The following is a 22,141-nucleotide window of genomic DNA, read 5'->3' on the forward strand; positions in this document are numbered from 1 at the left end:
ATGTCTTTACCACATTTAGTTTATACTACTCTTTTTCTTGGAGAATTAACTCATTTTGGGGGTGTTAAACATATTATTTTAGATTTTCAGATTATCTAATAAACCACAAGTTCACAGACTCATAAAAATTTAGAGGAGGAGACAGTTTCAGAGATCCACTCATTCAACCCTGTCATTATATGAGCAAAGGAGGGAGCTGGTGGCTTCAGATCCCCTGGTTGAGTCAGAGCTTCAATTATTCCATTTAAAACTGGAGGAAATCTTACTTCTTCTAAGGAGTTGTTCCAAAAGTTTGCAAGTCAAAAAGAGATATATAAATGGATGTTTTCAAGTTTGTTAAAAAAAAAAAAAAAGAAAAAGAAATACCGATATCAAATGGCAGATAGTTTTGCTCTGACCATTTTCTGAAGTGCCCCTAAGATACTACTACAACCAGGCTGTGGCAACCAGGTGGGACTGCTCAGAGCAAAGTAGCCTCTCCTCTCTGGGTTCTGCCCAGGTTTTAATTAGAAAAGGGAGGCTGGCGTTCAAAAGCACTTTTTGTTCCTTGGTCCTATTTCTATTAGTCCTCTGCCTTTCTTTAACATACAGGAGAAAGGGGGAAAAGGACAGGGACCAGAACGTCTGGAGGGACAGATGGAAAAAAACACCACCACCAAAGCAGAGAAGGCTGGTGGTTATATTTGAGCTGAGCCAGCTTTCAGTACCATGCAATCCCTGGCACTTTATTTTATTTTACTGATTTATTTTATTTTTATTTATTTATTTATTTATTTTGAGGCGGGGAAGGCCCAGGCCTGCTGCCCCCTCCCCGCCCTCTGGCACTTTATTTTTTTTTATTTTTTTATTTTTATTTTTTTTATTTATGATAGTCACAGAGAGAGAGAGAGAGAGAGGCAGAGACACAGGCAGAGGGAGAAGCAGGCTCCATGCACCGGGAGCCCGATGTGGGATTCGATCCCGGGTCTCCAGGATCGCGCCCTGGGCCAAAGACAGGCGCCAAACCGCTGCGCCACCCAGGGATCCCCCTCTGGCACTTTAAAATAACAATCTTTCACTTGCTTCCTAAGCTCCTATTTGGGTAGAATAAATTCCAAATAGCATTTCTAAGGAGAAATTGATAAATATTTGGGAGACCAGAGACCAAATTCTCCCCCCAAATTCAATAAATGAAAAATTTTAAATATCCTCCCAAACTTTTTTTTTCCTTGCTTATATATCACTTGGCTGAGCATTCTGCATACATGGTTGTAACAGAATTTCCTAAATGAAAAGCATCCATTTTGTTCTGGCATAAATAGCAACATAAGCATAGTTTCATACCTTATTCCAGTATATTTAACAATGAGGTTCTTCTCATTTTGCACAGAATAGGACATGCAATGAAGACAATCAATGAAAACCAGAAGATCTACTATTACAATTAACATCAAGAACAGGCAACAAAGAACAAAGGAGGTCAGGCTGCATATACATGGACAAAGCCAATTTCTCAGAAGCTACAACTTCTAAGCAACCAAAAGATTTGCCTTATGATGGGGATTTCTCCCAAACTAAGATATACAATGATTATAATTTTACCTCAAAAAATGACATCCTTGATGTCTCAAATCAAATTAGTTTAACAGTAGATGACCCTCAAGGAAAGGCTACATATAAAGGGACTTGCAGAAATGCAGACATAACCATGACTCTGGGTAAAATGACTAAAACTGTTATCAACAAAAACTATGATACAGAGAAGCAATCTACCACAAATCTTGACATTCTGACTAATGAAAGAGACCCTTCAAAGTCAAACATTTCTGATATTTTACTCCATCACCTTTCCAATGAGGAATTCTTAAAAGGTCAAGGCATTAATTGTGAAACTCTCCCAGAGATTGCTGATGCTGACAGTTCTGATGAAGCTATTATTAAAAACATTATTTTGTGCCATGTTAAGAATTCTTGGCCAAAAGAACAAACCCCAGAACTCACAGACCAACTGAGCCCCAAAAGGGATGGTGAACACAGCAATGTGCCCTGTTGTTCTCGAACTATGACAGAAGAAAACACCTTTGATATACAGGCTGCTGGAGAGAGCAGCCATCAAGAAACTATAAATTTTCTAACTAAAATCAGGAGTCCACATGATAAACCAAAAAGTTGCCAAGGGCAGCTACCCCAGAAACTGCAGACTGAAAAAGCAGTTTCAGGCAATGGGTTCAAACATGGCCATGGTCAGTTTCATTACCAGCTATCTGATTTCTCTAAAGTTGCACCCAAAGTGAAAACCCCTAAAAACAACATAATTAATAAACCCCTTACAATAGATAAACAAGCCAGCTTTTCTCCTAAATTGAGAGATAAGTCAGTTATTGTGCAAGATATTTTAGAAAGCATGTCTAGGTCAAACTGTATTGAAAAACAAGAGCAGAAAAGGAAAAGTGCTGAATCTTCACAACAGGTAGAGGTAAGTGAAAGCAATCTCTAGGAAATGCATACTCGGGGCCACTGCTCATCCATATCTGTGTGAGTCTTTGTGAGGCACATGGAAAGGACTTCTAATCTTTGACCTGGTCAGAAGCTCAGAAGGTGTCTTCCTGAGAAGAATCAGGGGCTAGACAAAAAACAACACCATCAGAGAATAAACTCCAAATTCTTTGACCTAGAATTTGAGTTTTCCCATGTTTTTGGCTCCATCCTACCCTTATAAACTTAGTTCTCATCCCCCAGGAGTCATCCTCAGTGACCTGGCTGGTCCCCAAGCTCTCTGGCCCTGTACCTTTTAAGCTCCTGCCCCACGTGGAACATCCCACCTCTGCTTATCAAAGACCTCCTTGTTTTCGTGGCCTCCTTCAATTGCCAGTTGACTGTGTGACTTTCCTGACACTCATTCCCATCCCCAGTTAGTCCTTCATATCCTCTGTTGTTTAGGTTTCTTTTTTTTTTTTTAAGATTTATTTATTTATTTATGATAGAGAGAGAAAGAGAGAGAGAGAGAGAGGCAGAGACACAAGAGGGAGAAGCAGGCTCCATGCCGGGAGCCTGACGTGGGACTCGATCCCGGGACTCCAGGATCGCGCCCTGGGCAAAGGCAGGCGCCAAACCGCTGAGCAACCCAGGGATCCCCTGTTGTTTAGGTTTCTGTCAGAACATTTATCTCAGCCTGCTTTGGATCATAGTAATTTGAGAATATCTGTTTCTTCCACTAGACTTGAATACTCTGGAGGGCAGCAAACTTGTCTTCATCTTTCCATTGCCTAATTCCCCCAGGGGCCTGGCCTTCTGTCTTCCATACATTACACCCTTATTATTATTAATGATAGTTATTAATGCTAAATAAAATCAAATTAAGACCTTTAAGAACTTATTCCAAGTTTGCTATATTGGTAACTATTTAGTACCACATTTTTTTAACACTTACATTGGGATTTGATTTTATTTTTTAAATAATCTCGACACCTAACATGGAGCTCAAACTCATGACCCCAAGATAAAGAGCTTCGTGCTCTACCGATTGAGCCAGCCAGGTGCCCCCGAAGACCAAATTTTGTTAATGTTTAATTTATACTATTTCTCCTTTCCTCATCTTCCCATCCCCCCCTCCAACTTCCCAACACATTGGGGCTTGGGATCTCATTGATTATTTGAGGTTCAGTTGTTAGCATTTTAGTTCTCTGGCACTTTGCCATCAAAGGATGGTCTTTCCCTTAAGGTTTGTATGAAGGCACTTTGGACTGAACACTCTCTGCCTGTTTCCATTTCCACACCTTCATGTTTCAACTCCCTTCTCTTTTGGTTGAATGCTCTGGGAAGCTTGAGCAGAACACTCACACACACCTGCTCTCCCCCCCCCACACACACACACCTGAAGCTGGCAGCCCACCTGGCCTTGACTCATAATGTTTCTGTGTCTGACACTGGCAAGTCTCAGAGGTTCTCATTCTGCTTGCAGAAAAACACCCCCTGGGTGTGCAAGTCCTCAGTGTAGGAGCAGAATGGATGTTAGGCACCCCTCCCTGGCAGTGGCAGTCCAAAGTCAAGTGTCTGATTTTTCTCTAGTCTTGTCAGTTTAGGTTGAGGAACTAGACTATCCACCATACAATTGAGATATTCATAATAACCAAAGTCTAGTTTGAGTTCTCAGGTACTAGCGTGTTTCTGAGCTTTTATGTGTTGAGAATAGTGGGAAGACCCTCAAGGTGGGTCACTCTAGAATTTAAGCTCCTGTCCTGTTTGTCTGTGGTGAGTAAACAATCACTATCTTGACTCACATTTTGGAATTTAATGCGTATTTTCTAATGTTATTTTCCAACGAATGGTTACTGTGCATGATATTAGTGATAGCAGAAGCAACAGAGCTGGTGACAACAGTTTTAGGAAAAATGTTTCAGTATTTCCCATAATAGCATCAAACATGGTAGTAGTAACAGCTGGCATGTTAGGAATGCTTACCATGTACCGGATATTATTTCATTTCATCCTCATAACAACCTTAGGAGGTAGGTTCTATTTCTATCCTCATTGTTGAGGAATTTGAGGTTCATGGAGTAATTGCCTTGAGTCACCCAGCAGATAGGTGTCAGAGTAGAATTCAACCTTGGCACCAGGGACTCAGCTCTTGACACAATTCTGGGATGCCCCCATGATGACCACAACATTTTGGATCACTTGGAATAATGGTGTCATTGACCAGTTTCATCAACAATAAATAATGTTTCTTATCCTTTGTACAGATGGAAACCACAATACATATTCACCAAGAATATCTCACAGGTACTAACATTTTAATTTTATTTTTTTTATTTTTTGTGGGGGGGGGCAGAGGAGATGGATGGAGGGGCAGAGGGAGAGGTAGAGAGAGAGAATCTTAAGCAGGCTCCACACCCATCATGGAACCAGATGCCAGGCTTGCTCTCTTGACCCTGAGATCATGACCTGAGCCAAAATCAAAATCAGATGCTTAACCAACTGAGTCACCCAGGCGCCCTAGGTACTAACATTTTTAAACCTTTTTGATTTAGATATACATTTTGAAAACTTTTTTTTAATAGCAAATGGTGGTGGTTGCTACAGACTTCTATTTTTAGTACTTAATAAGTCTGCAGTGAAGTTGAGACAAATGGAAGCCAAACTTATTCTTTCTTATACAGGAATAGAATCTGAGGCCAGTCTCTTTAAGGTGTCATCAACCTCTCAGAAAGACCCTTCCCCAAGTTCTTCGTACATATTTCAAAAGATAACCCGAGGGAAACAGATGTGCCAGAAGTTAAAAGAACAGACTGATCAACTGAAGATTAAAGTAATATTTTTAAAGCTAATTATGGCCAATAGAAGACCAAATTCAGACATAAGACATCATGCCATTAACGAATCATTATACTTTTCCACTGCAGGTACAAGAATTTTCCAAAACCATAGCACAGGACGCTCCCTATCATTTGCAAGACAAGAAACTGGTAATAAATTTTATTCAGTTTTAAACATCTTTGTTAAGGAACTTGACATGAGTAAATATAAATGACTTTATAGCACCATGTTTTCTCTACATTGGTGGGGGTGGAAATGCTTTGCTGAAGATTAAGGGCAGTAACCTCAAGAGGCCTGGCTTTGTGTCTTACATATATTATGTCCTTAATTATTAATGCTGACTTAAATTAAGATTTAAAAACATATTTCAAAAAAATAAATAAAAAATAAAGACATATTTCAAGCTTGATATATTTGGTAACCAGTACAAAATGTTGTCAGTGTTTAATTTACATTTTTTCCCTTTCCCCATCTTCCCATCTGCCGCCACCCAACCTCCCAACATGCTGAGGCTGAGTATCTCATTGGTTATTTGAGGCTCAAGAGCTTTGTGTTACTGGGGCTGAAAGAGCTTAAAACTCTATTTCTATAGTTATTTAGCCCTCTCTCATTCTTAGGTGAATCTGTTACTTATGGCTATTATTTCTTAGCAGTCACCCCACAATAAATCTGAGACCATAGTAGCCTTAAAAGAATAACATGTCAGTTATTATAAAGGGCAAACTCATCCAGAGTTGTTGGGTCTTGGGGGATACGTTTATAAAATGTGACAGTATCTGAAAACTCAGTATATAAACCTTTGAAAACTTAAACTGATCTTAAAGCTATACTTTTCAGATCAAAATCTGTGACTTTCCCATCCTTACTTGTTGTTGCATTTCATCAAATCACTAATTTATATTGTAACCACACAGCCTTGTTCTTCAGTGCCAGGGTTGTGGGAAGTGGGGGGTGGAGCATGGCAACTGGGTAAAAAGCTGAGATTACTAGAGCCAGAAATGTGCAAGGTCAAATATGTCGCTCAGGCCATTAGGTCAGCAACAGGTGGTCAGAAGGCAGGTGGTCAGAAGTCCTGATGTGAAGAACCAAAACAAAACTCAGGGTAGGCTATGCAGTAGAAACCAGACAGCATAGACAAAAACTAGGAAGACTCCAATGTTAAGAGACACAGTGCATTATTCATTCACTCATTGAATTAATCAAATAACTCATTCATTCATTCAACACACACTTATCAGGTACTTCCTATGTCCCAGACTTTGTACTAGGTGTTAGGGATTTGGAGATGAAAGAGCAATTTCAAGTGGCTGACAGTCTCCTAGGAACAAAAGATTGGTAAATAGACAAACAGCATGAAGCTCAAGAAATGTTACATACGATGCTAATAGCAGCCTCGGAGAAGCTCACCCTTGCCAATTAGAGGGCACTTTGGAAGGCTCCCTAGAAGTGATTGACCTCTGAGCTTGATAGTGTAGGATGAATATGTGTGAGACTGGCAAAGTAGGGGTAAGGGGGTGCTCCAAGAAAAGGAATCAGCAGGTACAGTGGCACAGGGGGCAGAAAGTGCTGATAGTTTAAGGAACTGTATGGCATTTTAATTGGCCAGATGGAGCTCAGGATACATGTGGTGAAGAGAAAAGGAGGAAACTAGAGGGAGAGTTAGGACTAGACCTTTACACACATGATAAGGAGCTTAGATTTGGTCCTGAAATTGAGTGATGGGGCAAAATTGGAGTATTGAAAGCCAAGGAGTGGCAAGCCCCTGGGGGCAAGGCTATAGCTAGGAAGTCATACTCCAGGTAACAAGTTATGAGGGCCTGAAACAAAATTGGCAATGAGTATAGAGAGGGGAACAAATCTAAGAGTTTAACAAAGTGGTGGCAGATTAAGACCGGTGAATAAAGGAAGGGAGGAGGCTTGGATGAGTTTCAGATTTCTAGCTTGGGCAACCAAGGTCAGGACTAAAAATGGAAGATCCAGTTCCTAATGGGTGTGGGAGGCAAGCAGGAGACAAGGTGTCAAGTTCATGCTGAGGTCCCTATAGGACATCCAACTGGAGAGATCCAGTAGGCAATTAAATCAGTGGATCTAGGCCTTAGAGGAGTTGTTCGGGCCAGAAAGGTGAACTTGGGTCTAGCTGTGGGTTGAAGCTATGAAGTCTATGAGATTGCCCAGGCAACATGCAAAGTAAGCAGTAAAGAAGTAAAAGGAAAGAATCTGCAAACAGAGGCAGGTTAAAGAAGAGGGGTCCTCAATGGAGACCTACGAGGAGTGGCCTGAAAGGTCAAGGTGGACCTACAGGCGGCAGAGCTGTTAAAGCCAAAAGAAGGAATGTCTGGGTGGCTCAGATGCTGAGCATCTGCCTCGGGCCCAGGGCCTGATCCCGGGGTCCTCGGATTTAGTCCCACATCGGGCTCCCCGCATGGAGCCTGCTTCTCCCTTTGCCTGTGTCTCTGCCTCTCTGTCTGTGTCTCTCATGAATAAATAAATACAATCTGACAAAAAAAAAAAAAAAAGAAAGAAAGAAAACAAGGGGAAATGTCAAATAAGTAAATGTCAAATCAAGGAGTGCATTGGATTCAGCAACCACGAGATCACGATGGACCTTGGCAAACATGGTTTCAATAAAATGGTAGGTCTGTAGAAGCCAGATTGCAGGAGTTGAGGAGTGAATGATAAAGGAGAGACCAAAAAACCCTGGGCTTTCAGGAACGGGGGAACGCAGATTTTCAAAGGGCTGAACAAAGCAGAGGGAACTGGTTCCAGGCACCTGCCTTCTGCGGCTTTGATCCAGGAAGTTTCTCCTTGATGCTGGAGGACGTTTGGGGATTCATGCTAGGACAGAGAGTCAAGGTGACTCCGCACAGCGTCAGCCTTGGCCTGAGAGTTCCAGATCCATTTGGTTCAGTGCTGGAAGAAGGCCAGCAGAGCTAAAACTAATGTCAGCATGAGCAGCACCACAGGATGGAAAGCAGTTGGATGTTGGAGCAGATACGCTGGCTCTATGTATTGGTGGTTATGACCTAAGGCCATGTGGTGTGTCTTCCCATCTCAGAGTTCCTGTGAGAATTACAGGAGGTAATTTATGGCTAGAAAACCATGCCTTCTCTTCTGAGAGAGAACACAATTTAAATCCCAAGATCTTAAGTTACAACTTGTGACTGGCTTTCTCTCTTTTCTCTTTCCCTTGAACACCTAATTCCTTCTCAAGGTTTTCACTGCCATTCCCATCTACCAGTTCTTAAATTACTGGTCCTAACTTCTCATCCACAGCTCCAAATGCTTGTGGGTATCTCCACTTGGTTCTCCTGCTCTCACTGAAAATTCTACTAGTCTAACGTTGACAGCTTCATTCAGATCCATTAGCTTTTTCAAATTCCTCATTTTAAGTCGGGTTTCACATTTTTTCTGCCTCCCAAGTTGGAAGCCTGAGCTTTGTCTGTGAGATTTACAGTGTCAGTCAGGGTCCTCACAAGACCCTGGTGGTTTACTCCAGTGGAGCAACCGAGGAGAGTTTACTAAGGCATCATTTTACAACAGTGCTGGTAAGAACAGTGGGGCAGAAGGGAGTAAGAAGAGCAGATTTTGGAGCCCAGGAAGAGTAGCTATAGCTGCAGGAGTAGCTGATACAGGCAGGAGGACATCAGGGACATAGAGACCCCTCCCTCATCCTTCTGCATTTCTCTCTTCTCCTGTTGCCTTCCATTGGCTGAAACCAATGCCGGGGCGAGGGAGCCTGTAGAGGTGGTCCACTGAAGGTCAGCCTCCCGGCTGGCTCGCAGAAAAGACAGAGGATGAATCTGGGGGTAGGGGACATGGAAAACATCGACCACACCTGCATTTTGTATGTCCTTTGGCCAATATGTTTCCAAACTTGTTTTTTTTTCATTTTTAGAAATCAGAATTAAAATCAGAAATCTGATTTTAGAAATCAGAAATCCTGGCACTCAGCATGAACTTATTTAATTTTCACAGTATGAGGTGAAGGCTATTTTTATCTCAGATGACAAAACTGAAGTTCAGAGTTCAAGCTGACTAACATCACACAATTATTAGGTGAAAGAGTCTGAACTTGAACCCTGGAATGTCTGATCCCGTAACCCCATTGTGTTATATGCAATATCTCGCCAGTCATTTCTTGCTTTCCATGTTCATGAACACTGCCTGGTCCAGGCCCTCCTGAGCATTCTTCAAGCCTGACTTAGGTCTCACTTCTTCTACTGAACCATGGCAAAATCCTCAAATCCAGTCTCTTATCCCAACTGGAATAAAATCTCTGAGACCAGGTATTGTTGTGCCTGATATAACTTTTCTTTCTCATACTTTGGCTGAGGGCCACACCCAGGCAGTGCTCAGGGAGCTGAAGCTTCTACACATCAAGACAAGACCTTAACTTGCATGGTGTAAGTATTCATCTGCCCAAAGCTGTGTGTATGGATGTCTCAAAGACCCATTCGAAACTCTGGCTAAACTTCACATGGCACTCCACATGCCATAGACTTAAACTCGGGTCCTCTCACATCAGTCCCTTTTAAGGTCTACGTAGCTTCAGACATCACTCCTAGAGCTCTGGTTTCCTCCTGTATGCAACTGAGATAATAAAATCTATTTTGCAACATTGACAACATTGATGTGTGGATTAACTAAGATAATGCACAGGAAAGTGCTCTATAAGCTAAAACTCGTTCTGCAAAAGCGCAGATTATTGACATCCTATTAGGGAAGTTCAGAGGCCCCTGATGGGGTTCTGAGAGAGAAATCAGGTCAGCGTGCTGAAAAGGCTGTGTGCTAGGAGGATGTTGTAAACATGGAGGTGGATTTTCGGACTGTCTGCATTTTAGAGGCCAGACTCTGAAACAAAACAATTGCCAGGAGAAGGATGGTGACTTCATTTTGAACCGATTGTAGAGTACACCCTCCTTGTATTTCGGGGGGAAACAACCACATGCAGAGGCTTACATGTGTATGATTCTGGTGACTTCACTGCTGCAGGTCCTGGAGAAGTTACAGGGACACCTTGAACTGCTGGAGCAGGAGTTTCTGGACAACAAGGAGAAGCATCTGACTTTGAAACAGGTTCACAGGCATGAATCCCCAGCTGTCGGTGACTTTGATCCAGAAAGGTCAGGCTTAAACTGTGTGAGGTGGAGGGGGCAGAGGCAACCTCCTTCAGGTGGGATTCTGATGTGGCTGCTGGCTTCGTGCCTGCACAGCCCCTGATCTAGGATCAGCTAAAAGTGTGCCACCAGTGCCACTGTTACCCCCTGGCGACACACAGCGCAGAATTCCTGCTACATATGAAGTCCTGTGCTGGGCACTGACCTGGATGGAGGCCTAGACAGGAACAGCTGTCTCATGGGGGACAGATTTTGTACCACAATCTTGTCCTTTCTTGGGTGTCAGAACTGGTTCTGAGACCCGGAACGGCACAAGAAAACCATAGAAGGGCTCACGCGTTCACCCCAGAGAGCCTTCTCTCCAAGCTCTTCATGTCGTGCCTCTATTCCCCCTGGCTGGTTCTTCTGTCCCCCTCTTTCCCATCCACAGATAATTCCAGAGGGGCAGTGGGCACAAAAGCACCATTGTTAGGTTGGTTAATGTGGGGCTGAGGGACCCACAGATCCCCATAAAGGGACGATATTAAAGCTTAGAGGGAAAATGACTTCTGAGTTAATTCACATTAGAAACTTGGAAGCAAACTCACTGAAGTTTCCAACTGGCCATGTTTTCTGGCCCTGCGCTCCTCTCTCTCCAACCCAAATAATTTTAAGATGTATTCCAGGACTTAAGGCTAGGATTGTTTCCATTTAATTTCCTGGTATGGTTTAAAAGAATTCATTCAGGAGGCTTAATCCTTGTAAATTCAGCCCTTTCTATTCATAGCGTTTTAACATGGAATCATTCTTGATGCCAGATTACTTGAATGGTTTATATTTTGGCATTCATGTCCTGAGGTGTTTTTTTCCCCAAAGTACAATTTTACTTTCTTAAGATGAACGGAATCTCTGTCTACTGTTATTTCAACACGGAATAATTAGACAGCAAGGATGAGGTTTTAATATTGACTTCTTTCCCCCCGCCCAAAGGCTTATTTTGTTTTGTGGGAAAGAAAGATCTCTACATATTTTCACTATTTATTTAAAAACTAATAGAGGGAGGATATTTCTATTCCAAGGAATCCCACTTGTCTGAGCAGTCATTTTAAAGTCAGGCCTCTGTGTGCAGTAAGACCAAAGTTATGCAACGCCGTATTTATATCCTAGTTACACCCACAGTGTGCTGGACCCAGTATAAATCAAAAGAGTTTCAACTGCAATTATATCCCAGAAACAGGAAAAGCTTTCAATACTGGGGCAAGGGAAGGACCCAGTCTCTCCTCAAACTGAGTTAAAACCATGTCAGAGCAAGTGAGGCTACCCATCTTGACACTGGTCCTCTTGTTCTCACATAGGCATAAAGTGGCAAGGAGCAGAAACCCATACAATTAATTGTCCAGAACCTTCTAAGTGTTGAGTCCAAAGGCCATTGCAAGGGAAAGAATTCTGCAGATTCACTGACTAATTACTTGCTTAAGTCCACTATGTGCTCTTGTGAAAACCTTATTGTTGCTTTTAAAAGGTAATAAGCAAAAATAGTTATTTTATTACATGCATCTTGTCAGAAAGCAGTCTGATGGTCATTTCACATGCTAACACCAGAAGCCAGGGGGCCAAGAAATGGGGCCCTGCCTCCACCAATTACTTCTCTCTGATATCAGCTTGTCTTCTGCTTTGCAGAAAAGATCACAAATTCCCTCAAAAATGTCTTTTCCTAGGTGCCTTGCTGGCTCAGTTGGAAGAACAGGTGACTCTTCATCTCAGGGTTGTGAGTTCAAGCCCCACGTTGGATGTAGAGATAACTAAAAGATAAATCAACTTTTTAAAAAATGTCTTTTCCCCACCTCTAGATCTGCATGTTTTCACCTCCTCTTTCTTTCCTCACTCACTTCCAACCCACATGGCCATGGTCCTTAAACCCATTTCTTCCCACGACCTTCAGGCCTTGCTCCACCATTTTACTTCCTTCAGATTTTCAGCCTCTCCTTGTCCTCTGCTCAGTTCTTGTTTACTTGCTAGATTAGAGCATATTTTCCTATATTTTTACTTGATGATGAATATAGCTTTCCATGCTGAGATCTTTCTCCTGCTGCTTCCTGAGTAGAGCAGGCTTTTCCACTGGGTAGAAAAGCCACTTTTATCCTATTAAGAAAAAAAAAAAAAAACCTCTCCGCGTGTAGATGGGACTGGTTCTCTTCTATCCCACTGAGTTACGTTTCTATTCCCACATTAACCACACAGTTTTTTTTTTTAATTTTTAATTTATTTATTTATGATAGAGAGAGAGACGCAGAGACACAGGCGGAGGGAGAAGCAGGCTCCATGCTCCGGGAGCCCGACGTGGGATTCGATCCCCGGTCTCCAGGATCGCGCCCTGGGCCAAAGGCAGGCGCAAAACCGCTGCGCCACCCAGGGATCACCTAACCACACAGTTTTAAATGACTGCAGTGCAGTGTATATTTTGAAATATTTATTCTTTAAGTTTTGTTAGCTGTTCTTGCACTCTTCTTACCCATAAAATTTATAATCAGCTCGCCGAACTTCCTTAATGAAATTCCACTAGAATTTTGTTCAGGATGGTGTTGAATTTACAGATTAAAGAGTTGAAACCTTGTAATGAGTGTTCCCATCCAGGAGTGTGTTTTCTTCATGTAGATTTCATGTATGTTTTGTTAGACTTATTCCTAGGTATTTTATAGGTTTTCTGAACATGAGTAACAGATGTTTTCCATAATTGATATACAAGAAACAAAGAAAAATCATATATTCAATTTGTGCTGGGCCACCTTACCCAATTCTGTTCTGTTTGTTGATTGTCTTAGTTTTTAGGTATGACAGTCATAGCATTTGAAAATAATGATAGGTTCTCCTCTCTCCCAGTTCCCTCCTAAATATTTATACTTTATCTTTTCTTCCCTCCAATTCTTATATATCACATTTCTTTTTACTAGTGTATTTTATTTGCTAGGTTTTCTAAAACGATGATAAATAATAGTAGCAAAGCAATCATTCTTATCATGTTCTGAACACTAAGGGGGATTTTTTTTTCCAAGTATGACGCTTGCTGTAGTTTCAAGTAGATAAGCTTTATCAAGAAGGTTTTCTTCTACTCCTACTTTATTAGGAGTATATTTTTTTAATTTAGGAAAATGTTTAATCAAATGGGAGGTAGAGATCTATTTAGTTTATTTCCTAAATCTATTAATATAATAACATATATCAATAAATACCCTAATATTTAACAATAAAATGATTTGGGAAATTTTCCCTTTTCTTTTTATGTTTCAAAAGGGTTACTTAGGGGATCCCTGGGTGGCTCAGCGGTTTGGCGCCTGCCTTTGGCCCAGGGCACCGTCCTGGAGTCTCGGGACCAAGTCCCTCGTCGGGCTCCCAGCATGGAGCCTGCTTCTCCCTCCTTCTGTGTCTCTGCCTCTCTCTCTCTCTCTCTCTCTCTCTGTCTATCATAAATAATAAATAAATGAATCTTTAAAAAAAGAAAACAAAAAGGTTACTTAAAAGTCTTTCTAGAACTCATAATCCTACTTGTATTTGGTGCCTTTTTAGGGGATAGATTCTCAATAATCTTTTCTATTTTTTTCTGTTTTTTTTTTTTTCAGATTTCCTACCTCTTTTTGAGTAGATTTTAATAATTTATGTTTTCTTAGAGACTTGTCCATTTCATCTAGATTCTAAACTGTGTAGGCATAGAGTTGGTCAATCTTATTTGATTAAAATTTTTTCTTCTGTTTTATTTTCTCATTATTTTTTTTTTAAATTATTTATTCCGGAGAGACACAGACAGAGAGACAGAGACATAGGCAGAGGGAGAAGCAGGCTTCATGTGGGGAGCCTGATATAGGACTTGATCTCAGGACCCGGGGATTACGACCTGAGCCAAAGGCAGACAGTCTACCACTGAGTCACCCAGACATCCCTATCTTTCCTTTTTCATTCTTACTGTTACTTATGCTTTTCAGTCAGACTTTTTACTGGTTTATTTTATAGATATTTTCAAAGAAAATATTTTGTTTTATTGGTCTCTTTTCAGTTTCATTTATTTCTCCTTTAAGGGGGTTTATCTTGTCGTTCTTTTTCTATCTTCCTGTTTTGAATATTTACATCATTTATTTTGAACATTTCCCCCTAGTAAATGCATTTTAAGCTATAAGTTTCCTCAAAGTACTGCACTAGCTACGTTATATTGGTTTTACATGTTGTTTCTCATCTATTACTCACTTGTAGAGTATCCCTAATCTCTATTTTTATTTCCTAGGAACCCAAGAGTTATTAGTATGAGTGTTAAAATTTCCAATTGGTTTTTTTATTGTTGTTGTTGCCATATTTTTGTTATTACTTTCCAATGATCAAAGAATGTCAGTGGTATAATTTTTTTAGACTTTATTTTTTAAGAGCATCTTTACCTTCACAGGAAAATTGAGAGGGAGGTAGAGAGATTTCCCATGTATCTCTGCCTGCACACATGCACAGCCTTTCCCATTATTAGCATCCCCCACCAAAGTGTACATTTGTTACAACTGATGAACCTACACAGATAAATCATAATTATCCAAAGGCCATAGTCTGCATTGGGGTTTACTGTTGGTGCTGTACATTCTATGGTTTTGAACACATGTATAATGACTTGCATCCATCTTTGTGGCATCATACAGAGAATTTTCACTGTCCTGAAAATCCTTTGTACTTCACCTATTCATCCCTCCCCCCACCCCAACCGAGGCAATCACTGATCTTTTTACTGTTGCTATAGTTTTGCGTTTTCCAGAGTGTGCCACACAGCTGGAATCATGCAATATGTAGACTTTTCAGATTGGGCTTCTTCCAGTTAGTAATATGTGTTTAAGGTTCCTACATGTCTTTTCATGACTTGATAACTCATTTCTTTTTAGTGATGAATAATATTCCAGTCTAGATGTATCAGTTTACTTATCCATTCACTTACTGAAGGACATCTTGGTTGCCACCAGGTTTTGACAAGTATGAATATAGCTGCTATAAACATCTGTGTGCAAGTTTTTGTGTCGACATAACTTTTAACTCCTTTGGGTAAATACCAAGGAGTATTTGAATGAAATGGTGAGAATATATTTAGTTTTGAAAGAAACTGTCAAACTGTCTTCCAAAGTGGCTGTATCATTTTCAGTTCCCACCAGCAATGAATGAGAGTTCCTATTGCTCCACATCCGTGTCAGCATCCTATATTCTAGCAATTCTACTAACGTATAGTGGCATCTCATTGTTGTTTAAATTTGCATTTCCCTGATGATATATGGTGTGGAGCATCTTTTTATAGGCTTATTTCCCATCTGTATATTTTCTTTGGTGAGGTGTCTATTAAGGTCTGTAGCACATTAAAATTGGGTTGTTTGTTTTCTTATTGTTGAGTTTTAAGAGTTCTTTGTACATTTTGGATAATGGTTCTTTTTTTAAAAATATTTTATTTATTTATTAATGAGAGATACAGAGAGAGAGAGATAGGCAGAGAGAGAAGCAGGCTCCCCGCAAGGAGCCCAATGCAGGACCTGATCCCAGACCTGAGGATCACGCCCTGAGCCAAAAGCAGACACTCAACCCCTGAGCCTCCCAGGTGTCCTTGATAATGGTTCTTTATCTTTATCAGTCTTTTGCCAATATTGTCTCTTGGCTCTGTGGCTTATCTTCTCATTTTCTTGACAGAAGTTTTAATTTTAGTGAAGTCTCGCTTATCATTATTCCTTTCACGGATGGTGTCTGGTTTTGTATCTCAAAAGTCATCACCATACCCAAGATTATCAGATAATTCTACTATGTTATCTTCTAGGAGTTTTACACTTTTGCATTTTACATTAGGTCTGTAATGCATTTTGAGTTAATTTTTATGAAGGGTATAAGGTCTGTGTCTAGATTCATTTTTTTGCACGTGGCTATCCAATTGTTCCAGCACCATTTGTGGAAAAGACTATCTTTTCTCCATTGCATTGCCTTTGCTCTTTTGTCAAAGATAGGGTGACTATAATTACGTGGGTCTGTTTCTGGGTTCTCTATTCTGTTCCACTGGTCTTTTGCCAATACCACACTGCCTTGATTATTGTGGCTTTATAGTAGGTCTCGAAGTTGGGTAATCAGTCCTCCAACTTTTTCTTGTCTTTCAATATTGTGTTGGCTATTCTGAGTCTTTTGCTTCTTCATATAGACTTTAGAGTCATTTTGTCAATATCCACAAAAGAACTAGCCAAGATTTTGATGAGGGTTGCATTGAATCTACAGATTGAGTTGGGAAGCACTGGCATCTTGACAATATTGAATCTTCCTATCCACAAACATGGAATATCTCTCCATTTGTTTAGTTATTTGATTTCATTCATCAGAGTTTTATAGTTTTCCTTATATAGAGCTTGTACATATTTTGTTAAATTTATACCTAAGTATTTCATTTTTTTGGATCTTAATGTAAATGATATTTTTAATTTGAAATTCCACTTGTTCATTCATACTATATAGCTAAATGATTCACTTTTATATATTAACCTTGTATCCTGCAACCTCACTATAGTTGCCTGTTAGTTCTAGTTTTTCAGTTCTTTTGGATTTTCATCTGTGAACAAAGACACTTTTATTTCTTCCTTTCCAATCTGTGTACCTTACATTTTCTTTTCTTGTCTTATTACATTAGATAGGACTTCCAGTACAATGTTGAAAAGGAGTGGTGTCTTTTCCTGATCTTAGTGAGAAAGCAGTGGTATAATTTTTAATGTTTTGGAATTTGTTGAGATTTTTCTTTGTGGATTAATATGAGGTAAATTTTTGTAAATGTAGTGGCTCGGGGAAATTAGGTATTTATATTTATGTGTACATTTATACATATACATTTGTTTATACATGTATACATATATGTACATATGCCTATAGATCAAGCTTATTAATCAGATTATTCAGATATTTCATGTCCTTCCTTTTTTCATTTAACATAAATCATTATTTCCATAGAATCATAGCACTTAGAACTGTAAGGGACCTCAAAATAATTAGATCCAGATGGGCAGAGTATTGTTATCCCATGTTATAGTTGAGACATTGGAGGCATAGTAAGATTAAGTGATTTTCCCCAAGGATACACAGCTAATGAATAATGAAATGAGGATTAGAGCCCAGGCCTTTGGAGTGAGACTATAAACAGGATGCATGTCAGGGCGGGTGTCCATTATCCTTCCTGTCTGAAGCCAAACCACATTAATAATATAGATCAGTGCTATATTCACAAACTGTTGCTACTAATTAGAATGTTGACTGCATACCCAATACGATGCCTGTTTATGTCTATTAGAGAAGTGGAAGGTGAAATCTTCAAGTTGGAGATGCTACTTGAAGATGTTAAAGAGAAAATTAATAAGGGCAAATGTACGTCAGCCGTCTCTCTTCCCGTGAGTTCTCCAATCATCCCGGATGACTTGGCATCCACAACCTCTCCACCCTCAAATGAGGTAATACAGCAACCTACAGCCTACTTTTATGCCAGGAAAAATGTTTTTGATGCATTTATGGAATCCTAATTCATGAAATCATGAATTCTATTTTAATATTTCATGAAAATTTAACTTTACGAAGTCCCATGAATCATACAATTTAAAATAGAAGCAGCTTTTACAAATTAGAAGCAATTTGAAGTGTTAGTGTTTGAAATATCTTACTAGTTTAAGATGTAACAATGCAGTTTAAACTGATGAACCACTGAAAAGCTATTTCTTCAGTGGTTCATCAGCAACATTTTTGGGATTGTGCCTGGAAGAAATAATTTTTCTTAATAGTCTATTCCCTCTTCTACGTAAAAAATAACACACTCTATGGGAAGAACTATTTCCCATGGGCCCACTCTGCATTTTCCTACTCTCAAGTTAAATTCTTTTGGATTGTCCACATATGCAAGATTAGGAATTCAAATCAATCACTACTGTCTTTCTATGCTTTTTGTTTTTGTAGCCTTAAGTATCAGAACATTTCAGACGAAATTAAAATTCTGAGAAACTGAATAATCTGGATAATTACTTTAAAGTGACTCCTTTTAATTTTTCCAGACAGTATCTGAAGTCACAACCCGTGGCTGATACTCAAAATCTGAATAGATTTTTGTCACAGTTAAGAACAAGATGTTGATAATCATGTAAATACTAGCCCTGCCAAAATGGTGTGTTTGCCCCTTCAAAACACTTAACCCTTCCAGCAAAATTTCATTCATGGCTCAGCTTTAGAGTTAGGCCATTTATATAACTTTGACACACAGTCCCCCACCCTGGGCAGAATTCTTTGCTCAGACGTCTGTGTCTCCAGAGCACTGGGTCTCACTTGACCTTGTGCCTTTGTACTTATCCTTGTATCCCAAATATTTGACTGAACACCTGGTCTAGCATGAATGCTCAGGATAGTAACCTCTGAGCCCTTGAGGATTTAACAGTTTCAATGCTTCCCAAGTTGTGAACTTGAATTAGCTTGTGGGTATAATGAGGGAGCCCAGGGAGTGAGCCTAGCCTTCCGCCCAGCAGCTCCCTTGGGTCTGGGTTTGCTTTTCTTGACTGGGTCCCAGGTTTGCCAGCAGCTGTTGCACAATAATGAGAACTCTATAACTTTATGATAAGTGGCTCCGGAAAGAGAATCCACTGCTAGGATTATTCATTCATTCAAGTATTTATTGCTAAATGGTAGGCATTTTTCTAGGTATTGGGTGTAAAACAAACAAAGCAGACAAATCACCTGCCCTCAAGATGCTTACATTTCTGTGAGGGACACATACGATGAACAAATAAAATTAATGTGTAATTACAGAATGTTTAAAAGCACAATGCACTGAACATAATACATTCCTGTGACTCTGGAGCTGAATTGGGTCTGAGTACTGGCTCTGTCACTCATCAGCTTTGTGACCTTGGGCAAGTTATGTAACGTCTCTCAGTTTCCTCCTGCATAAATTAAAGATAATAATACTTGCCTAAGCTTCCAACCCCTCTTCTGCAAAAAGTCCTTGCAAACTGTAAAGTTCTAAACCAACAGAATTATTGTTTGCTTTTCCTTATAATTTTGTCATTATCATTTTAGACTCACAGATTTTTGTTCTCAGCACTTCCAATTAATTTGTAATGAAATCGTCTCAAGTGTGGTCCCCAGACCAAGAGCATTGCTATCACCTGGCAGCTTGTTAGAAATTGTTATGTTGTCATGGTGTCGAGTTAACATAGGTAGAGTGCTTGAAACGGGGCCTGGCTTATAGTAAGCACAGTACCTGGGTGTTAGCTTTTGTGACTATTAAGTAATGGCATGTGACCAAAAGTCACTCACTGTGGGAGGGCCAAGTCACTTGGGAGACATGGTCAGGGCAGGTAAGATTTGAACTGAGTTGGGAGGGAGGGATAAGAAGGAGACAGGTAGGTGAAGAGTCAGGCACAGGAACTCCTGCCAGGATGTGATGGTGCCTCAGAGGTGGGGTGGGAATGCTGAACTGATTTGAGTCCCTCCCCGTGGAACTGCAATTCTAAAGGCAGCTCTGGGCAGCTCTGTGGATTCTGAAGGAACACCGGCTGCCCTTTGGGGCAGCAACAGACCCCTTCCTTCACATCTATGTTCCCAAGGGAGGGATGGACAAGTTCTGAGAGGAGAAAGGGAGAGTGGCACATGATGGCCCCACCACCCTCTACCCCAGGTTGTACCTTCCCATCACCCTAGGAATGCTGCAGTTAAATATCTGATGACTCTTAGCCAAGAATCCCACAAAGTGAGGCTCCCACGGAGCTCAAGAACTGATTCTAAATTCAAACTGCCTAAAAAAACAACCACCAAAATCCCCCCACCCAAACCCAACAAACAACAATAACACAGACTAATCTGATCAAATGGCCATGAGGTCCTCTGATTCCAGGTCATAGCCAGCAGCCCAGTCCTGCTCAGTTCAGTTCATTCATTCTGTTGGCTCTCTGACCATAACCAGTGCTCCTTGAGCGGGGCTCTGATACTGGCATCATTGCGATCACCTGGCTCTTATATTACCTGACACCTTGCATGTTAGTGCTGGCGACAGCTGCTGGGAAGCTAATACTTCCCACTCTTGGTGCTCAGAGACACTCGCCTGAGGTATCTGCTCTAGATCAGGCCTTCTGCAACTGCAGTGTGCCTTGGAATCATGTGCAAATCTTACTGTACACAGGCTTTGATTCAGTGGGTCTGAGGTAAGCCTACGAGTCTGCATTTCTAACAAGCTCCCAGGTGATGCCAGTACTGCCGGTCTGGGGGAGCCACACCTTGAGATTATTTCATTATGAATGAGCTGCAAGTACTGGGATTAAAAACCCTTACATCTAAAATGATAGTGACAAAATTATAATAAGCAGTAAACAACACTAGTTCTGTTGGTTCAGAACTTCACAGTTTGCAAAGACTTGGCAGAGAGGAGTTGGAAGGTGAGGAAACTTGCCCAGGACAAATGTCAGGGGACATTAGATCCCAGTTTCAGGAGGAGGGCACCCGCCTACATTCTGCTTATGTAAATCTGCCTTATATGTGAAGGGCAGGGTTACCCCTGTAGCCCTGAAAGTGAGAAGTGATCAAAGAAAACACGGAGGGAAAGCCTTTATTTTTTAAATTATAAAAATAATTTATTCTTATTGCAAAAATAAGTCAGAAGATAGAGAAAAGTACAAAGAAGAACATTTCATGGAGAAAAAATTCTAGCTAATACATTAGAGTGTATCTGTACAATCTTTTCTCTGCAGACACGTGTTTGCAAAAATGGGATCCTAATGTATTATTTTATGATTTTTTTTCCATTTGGTATTCTACTGTGGGCATCTTAACAATGTCATAGAATAAACCTACAGCTTCATTTTTAAGGACTGCATTGTATTTTATTGTACCAATTCACTTAACCAATCCCTTGCTGGTGGACATTTAGTTTTTTCTGGTTCTTTGATATTATAAACGTTGCTTTGGTAACATTGTTTTATATGCAGGCTTTCAGCCGTTCTTGATTCTTTCCGTACAATAAAAACCTAGCAGTGCGGTCAATGGTTCAAGAGGCGCAGAGTGAAAATTCTGATAAACTGGCCCTGAGCAAGTGTCATGCCCCAGCTGCACATGGGAAAGGAGATGTGTTCCCCTGAGCCCACCCTTGGGGAATTTTTTTCTTTTTCTTTCCAACTTTGCTGGAATGATAAGTGAAACTGGTATCTCACTGTTTTGAGCTATATTTCTCTGACGATTTGTGACATTCCACTCATTTTCATGTTTCTTGGCCATTGCCACCTCCTCTTTGACATCAACATTTTAACTAATATTTACAAAACTGAAACCGCAGCCACTTTTTTTTTTTTTTTAAAAGGCAGACAAGTTGAAAAATGTTAGGAACAAATAACATTCAATAGAGATATTTATTGTACAAAGTGCTCTGGCAAGTGCACAGAGGAGCAGTAAAATTGTGGTTAAGAACACAAGCATACGGGTAAAGGTCCAATCCCAGTTCTGCCACTTACTGTGACCTTGTCATGTTGCCTAAATTCTGAGCCTCAGTTGATTAAAATGGGCATTCAAATGGGTACAACATGCCAGGATGGCGAGGAGGAACAGATGAGGCTGTATGAGAAGCACCTGGCACAATGAGCAATCAACAAATGATCAATTTTATCAATCAGGAAATACTGAAACCCTCCAAAGCTGTAATGGGCATGAACTAGAATATGGAATATGAACTAGGAAACAGCCAATAAATAAGCACA

General features: G+C 40.4%; 1 protein-coding gene across 1 annotated transcript in view; it reads left to right on the plus strand.

Annotated features, from left to right (window-relative positions):
* The first annotated feature begins 1,474 nt into the window (after positions 1-1,474).
* AKNAD1 (AKNA domain containing 1) overlaps positions 1,475-22,141 on the plus strand; it is a 35,367-nt gene continuing 14,700 nt past the window's right edge. Inside the window, exons 1-6 of the mRNA XM_041748569.1 lie at positions 1,475-2,455; positions 4,722-4,761; positions 5,139-5,287; positions 5,382-5,444; positions 10,288-10,418; positions 17,713-17,869. Of these exons, the coding sequence (XP_041604503.1) occupies positions 1,475-2,455; positions 4,722-4,761; positions 5,139-5,287; positions 5,382-5,444; positions 10,288-10,418; positions 17,713-17,869 (1,521 nt within the window). The remainder of the gene's footprint in view (positions 2,456-4,721; positions 4,762-5,138; positions 5,288-5,381; positions 5,445-10,287; positions 10,419-17,712; positions 17,870-22,141) is intronic.

This window comes from Vulpes lagopus, chromosome 3 (assembly GCF_018345385.1).
Source record: "Vulpes lagopus strain Blue_001 chromosome 3, ASM1834538v1, whole genome shotgun sequence".
NCBI classification, from domain to species: domain Eukaryota; kingdom Metazoa; phylum Chordata; class Mammalia; order Carnivora; family Canidae; genus Vulpes; species Vulpes lagopus.